At 38.1% G+C, this 6,402-nt stretch overlaps 1 protein-coding gene across 1 annotated transcript; it reads right to left on the minus strand.

Annotated features, from left to right (window-relative positions):
- Window positions 1-177: 177 nt before the first annotated feature.
- endouc (endonuclease, polyU-specific C) lies at window positions 178-4,811 on the minus strand. The gene is made up of 8 exons (XM_071918702.2): window positions 4,687-4,811; window positions 4,304-4,360; window positions 4,097-4,196; window positions 3,899-4,010; window positions 3,405-3,526; window positions 2,053-2,165; window positions 1,701-1,851; window positions 178-771 (listed from the first exon to the last, which is right to left on the minus strand). The coding sequence occupies exons 1-8, from the start codon at window positions 4,695-4,697 to the stop codon at window positions 496-498; spliced, it is 942 nt and encodes a 313-aa protein (XP_071774803.1). The 5' UTR covers window positions 4,698-4,811; the 3' UTR covers window positions 178-495.
- Window positions 4,812-6,402: the final 1,591 nt, after the last annotated feature.

The following is a 6,402-nucleotide window of genomic DNA, read 5'->3' on the forward strand; positions in this document are numbered from 1 at the left end:
GCTGCCTGGGGAAAAAAAGAAGCCAGAATGTGTTCCGCATGTTGCAACGTTATCTGGTCGGGAGAAATAGAGGAAATAAACTTGATTGCTTTATCTAATATATGGCAAGTGTCTGTATAAATACATATATTTAATGTTTAATAGTCATGCTATCCACAAATCAATCAACACTCTTGATTACAGTAGCACAAAGAAATGCTTTAAGTTTATTACATCGGTTAAATGAAACAAGACAATCTTTTTCTTTTTATTGGCACCGAGGACATCATAGAAAAAAGACAAAATATAAGATATAAAAAAAAGCAACAGCCAGTTACTTTGTAGAAAAGGTTACATGTGTTAATAATGAACATGTAGCCTATGCTTACTATATATGGTCCTGAAAAAACATAAAACCTAACATCTATTTCATATCTATTCCTGATGTCCCTTATTTTTTTTTAGCATAATCTATGAGGACGTAAACATCACTGGGTATAAAAACTTGAAGTCAGTTTAGTGTGAATGCTGCCTCAAATGCCTGCTGTTGCTGCTGAGCAGTTTTGGGTAGGCTGTGCCCAGCGAGCGTCCGTGCCGGACGACCACCAGCTCCATCTGGCACTGGTCGATGTTCACCAGCACCGTGGTGCTTCGCTCCGTGTTCATGAGGAAGACGATGGTGAAGAGGGCCATCTCGAACTCTGGGCTGGCCCCGATGAAGGCGCTGCCGACCGGCTTCACCAGGCCGTGCCAGCTGAACTGCAGGTTCAGGACGTGGTCGTCTTGATCAGGCTGTGGAGGGAAACAGGGAATCAATAAGACCAGACACACTAGAGCAGTCATAACTACAGTTTTCATATAGTATTTATTGTATCTGTATTGTAGCTTATTTTATCATGTACTATTGTAATATGCTTTGGCAACACTCAATACTACCTGATTCATGCCAATAAAGCTTTCTCTGAGTCTAGTATCAAATGAATTTACATGACAACAGGCTTTGTTGTTACAGTAGAAACCTCTGGCATTAATTAGTCATGATATTTAACAGGTGTGTGTATCTCTATTCATGGACTGAATAGATGAAGGTCTAGAAGACCGTAATGTTTTCTGGACAGTTTTTTGTCACTCTGCAGCACTTTTTGAAGTCAGTTTTACATTGGTGAGGTCTCTTATGTTTGGACATTACTTTTTCTGATAAGTGTGCGGGTTTCTTTCATATTCACACTAGGGCTGGGCGATATGAAATAAACTATATATCATGATAATCATAGGGATGTTTATCAATATTGATATATATCATGATATCTGCTCACATTTGTGAAATCACATGGTAATTGAACCAACTGATGTTCATTACATTGCATTGCATGATAATGTCGATATCAAACCAAAACTATGTAACTCTAATGATATTCCATAAAAGATGGCAGATGTAATTTTGTTAGAAATTATTATTATTATTATTATTATTATTATTATTATTATTAATTATTTATATATGCTTGGTATCATTAATTTAGACAATAGAATTGGGTATCACAATATTTCCTATATCAGAATTTCATCACAGTATGACTCTTTTAAAGATGATATATGATAATATTGAATTATCACCCAGCCTTACTGTGCTTTTTCTTGAAACCAGCGCACCTTGAGTACATATGTATCCATGTTCTTTTTTGTTACAGTAGAAACAGAAGATTTCTTCTTATACTCACTGTGTCATGATCTCTGGCCTTGTATCCTTTGTAGTCCAGGTGTCTGTTCTTCTCCTGCAGGTAGAACTGGATCCAGTTGTGGAAACCGATGATCTCTCTTCCAGACCTCGTCTCTCCAACGAACACGTGCTCGAATCCACAGGAGTCCACACTGTTGAGTGTGTTAGATTAGAAATATGCAAATCTCACACAAAACACACCCTCAGGTCAGAATATTCAAATAATCTACATTAACAAATCCTTGGATTGCTTTCTGTTCAGTTTTATCTAGAAACTGATTTAGTTATGAATCTAACAAAAAGGTATGGGCTTTAGTTAAGTCTAAGGAAGTTTTGGAAGTTTTGTATCTTACCCTCCGTTGCGGTCCCTGTGGTAGAGGTGGAACCAGATCAGGTACAGCTGACTCCTGAACGACCTCAGGTCAGATCTGGACTGGCCTTTGCTCACCAGGTACTTATGAGCCCGCTGCCAAGAAATCAGAAATATGACGATTAATATCAATACAAACCGGACTCAACTGTGAGAAGATCTCACATTATATAACAGATCAAATGAACAAAGTGAGTGAAAGCAGACTGTCTGGGTTGAACAGACTCCACAGGCCTGCATGGGACAAATATATCAGAACTTTACATTTATTCACAAATATCACACTTTTTAACTATATATACACCTTTTGACTACAGGTGAAATACTCCTAAATCCTACTATGTTTCTAGGAATATTTTAAATGTTCTGCAAGTGCTATTTCAGTGTTATGAATATATAAAATTATATGAAACATGTTTTGAATACGTATTGACATTTGGCATTTGTGGAGAAAACAATCATATATGAGAAATATTATGGACGGTCTAAGGGGAAAATAATTATATTAGTACAATATTTTAATATTTAGAAATTATTAGCCGTTACATCTTAGTGCTTTTTTTTTTTTTTTTTTAATGTACTGTTATCCTGCCTCAATGTTGTCCCGTGTTGAACTCTGCTAGCTGCAAAACAAATTGCCCCTCGGGGAAATAAAGCTTTACTCTACTCAGTTTGGATTATTATATCTAAACATAATAAAAAAGCAAATTCCTCCACAGATATATAGCTAAATAGTTTAAAAACATGAATTGGTGGTGGAGAAACACTACATCCAGTAATGAGCTTGACTACCAGAGAATGAATCAAACACTAAACTATGTATTCGTCCTCTGGAGAAGACGCTTGAGGACCTTTTGTCCTGAAGTGCAGCTAACATCCTCCTCCTCAGGTCTTTTCTGACTAATGCACCTTTCTTCCAGATAAGACAAGTCTGTCCGCGTGTTTTCAGGGATCCTCTCTGGGGAGACTGCAGAGGCCAAGACAGCATTCCTCAGCTGCACACAAATGTTTTAGATATACCATTCCCCCCCCCCCCCCACATCATGAGCTGATGCATTCAATGACAAAGAGAGACAGGAAATTACAAAAATCCCTCCGGAGTTCAGCTGCTCAGACCGCAAAGAGTAGCCAAGGAAAACAAAGTTTCAAGTTTAAAATTACAATCTAACCATCCAGACTGAGCTGCAAAACAAAACAAACAGGCGGAATAAATGAGGTCTGCAACAATGGGAAATATTTTACTCATTATGCAAGACTGCTGATATGTCATTATAAACACAGACAGAAGTATGTGAACTGTTAGAAGGTGGTTTGGTTGTAACATGTCAGCCTGACCTTCATGACCTCTGTGTCTAAGACGGCATCCAGGAAGAGGTTGTTCTCCGTCCGCTCCTCTGTGGAAACGTGTTCTGCCACGCCCGTCGACCGCTCATAGTTGTCCAGGAGCTTCATGAAACCTGCAGACAGTTAGTCCACTCAGCAGTGTGTTGGTGGAAGACTCAGATTACCTCATTAAAACACACACAGTGAATATATTATAGTTATAAACTGCAAGGGTGGAAGTAACTAATTCCATTTACTCACGTTACTGTAAGTGAGTAGCTTTTTTGTGCCCTTGTACTTTTTTGAGTTTGAACTCTTTTCTAAAAAAGTAACTCAGTAACTTTTACGTTTTTAAGTACATTTTAAATAAGCCACTTTATACTTTTACTAGATTTTTAGACCAGTAATTTTTTTTTCCACTTAAGTAAAATATCAGCAAAATACTCATACTTTAGTAGCACACTGTAGTACTAAATTGTTATACAGTATGTTGCAAAGACACTCACGGGAAACAGTGGTTGTGGTCTGCAGTTTGGTCTCGTTCACCTGGGAAAACAGAGGCAGGGAGGCATGGTCCTGTGCAACATGGCTGCCTTGGCTTACGAAACCAGCTTTACCCTGGAAAATACAACCACAAAAAACTTTGTAAGAACAGAAATACTAAAAAATGTTGTCTTGAAAACAACCAAAGTTATGTTCCACACCTGAACAGAGATAGTGTAGTCTATCCCAGGATTCATGCGATTCACATCCAGCCTCCACAGCTCATTGAAAATACTGGACAGCTCCTGGTTTACAGCTTGTCTGTGAAGTAAAAGTCATGTAGAAGCAACAAACAAAAACTGTCAGGCTGACAGACAAATTGCACACTTATAATTAATGGGAAATGTTATAATGTTAATATACTGTACCTTGATGCATTCAGTTCACTGAAAAACACTGCAAGCAGGACAAGGAGTCCACAGAACCTGTGTTACATAACATTTGGGGATGTGTCAGATACATTAACATTTCTATTAATCAATTTAAAAGTGGGAAAAATCAACATACTTATGCTTCATCTAATTCAGCCTGTAACGTGAAGTGCACTTTAGAAAAACCTGAATATCTCTATTGGTTGTGTAAGTATTCCCAGACATAACTTCAGACAGAACCCAGACACCAGCAGGATCAATTGCAACACTCATGTTTGCTCTCGAGTGCCTCTTACTAATCTCCAAAACTCAACTTGTCTGTACAGGAAAACATATTTTACAAATGCTGTTAGGATGATTTAGACAAAATGAAAACACACCTTGCACCCATGGTAGTCTACTTGTTGAAGTCTCCACTCTGGCAGTGTGATGTAAAGTACAGCGACCACTTGGATTTTACTGTCCGTTCAGTGGAAACCCGATTTGTAATCAACAAGAATCAGCCGATGCAGGTTGCTGTAGCCAACTGAGCATGCGCGATCTACATAGCAAGAGAGCCCTGGTGTAAAGCATTTAAGCAGCGAGCCACCAGATGGCGCTCTGCTTCACTGTGTGTGAAGTACAGCGTGGAGTGGCTTATTACTGCCTTATTAAACACACAAGTAATACACCATTTTATAAAAAAAAAACATTAAAAAAAAAAAAGGAGAGGAAGGTAAAGGTTCAATAAATCTTTTATTTTTAATCGATGATAATTACACTTTATTATGAGAGAATTGCACATTTGAATGGTAGTCTACTTGATAAACTAAACTTGACTGTTGACTAAAAAACGTGTCTTCTTAGCTGCTAGCTAGGTAGTGGCTATGGTTTTATAGCTTTCTGGGCAGATAAATGTTAATAAAATAAAATAATTTGCATGATTACTTCCAAAACAGTTTTAATGTTTTATATATATCCCACTGTAGTGATTACGCATGAAAACACATATTCTACACTACCACTGCTCAATATGCAGGCCAGGGTGGTAGCAAACTGCTGAATTTTAAAATCCAGAAAGATAGGACACCATACTCAATTACATGAGTGAGTTTGGATAATCCACATGTGAACACTGCATTAGTGAAGCCAGCATTTACTTCTATGCTCCTCCTAAGTAGAATGAACTGCAAGTCAGTCTGTATTTTATAGACATGTGCATGTTTTTAATGCAAGTTTCACTGTATAGGAGGCCTATGCAATACAGTTTGTATTGCAGGGTGTCATTGTGAAAGGAAGCTCAGCTTTCAATTGGCCCTCCACGGAAAAATAAAGACTTTCTTCCAGGCAGCAAATCAGTTCCAGACAGTCTGCTGGGCTTCAAAATAAATGACGCCTCAAATCTCCTCCCAGATAACTCTCAGTGTAGCTATAAGATAGTTGACACAACAAATTAATCAAGCCGTTTCCTAATATATTTTTATATATTTCAGATGTGTTACTTGGTAAAGTTCCTGCCAGACGCTCTATGGGAAGCAGCCAAACAAAAGCAAGTCCCCTAACATCCTGGTCCTCCAGACAAGTTGCTAATGTTAACAGCGTGTGCTGTCTAATAACGTCCGTCTTCCGGATAGATTAATTAAATAATTGTGCAGTTTTTGTGACTAATGCTCCTGCAATCCAGGCACTAACAATTTGGTCTCATTGTTAGTTGTCTCATGTAGCTTTGAAAACTCTCACATTAAAGTGGGGATTGTCAGGCCTGTTTTAAAGCCGTCATATATTGTGAATTGACATGTAACTTAATATGACTCTCTAGTATAGTCGACTGTTTGTCATGTAGTTGCTTCAGAGATTTTTTTCCATGTGGGTTTTCCATTATTTTGGAAGACAGGTTGCTTGACGCAGGTGTCTCCAAGCACATGTTCAAAGTTTTTTTTAGTGCATGTTGTTCTACTATAACGCATTTACTTTCCATACCAAGACTTTATCAAAGACTTTGCACTTATACAAAGACTGTCCATTTCTTTAACAGCCAGGGTTTGGACATGCTCATCTGTCCGTGGGTAGGAAAGTGAGCAACTTACCCATGATGCCTCCTGTCCCTCGTCTGTAAG

The sequence above is a fragment of the Centroberyx gerrardi genome, chromosome 4, assembly GCF_048128805.1.
Source record: "Centroberyx gerrardi isolate f3 chromosome 4, fCenGer3.hap1.cur.20231027, whole genome shotgun sequence".
Taxonomy (NCBI): domain Eukaryota; kingdom Metazoa; phylum Chordata; class Actinopteri; order Beryciformes; family Berycidae; genus Centroberyx; species Centroberyx gerrardi.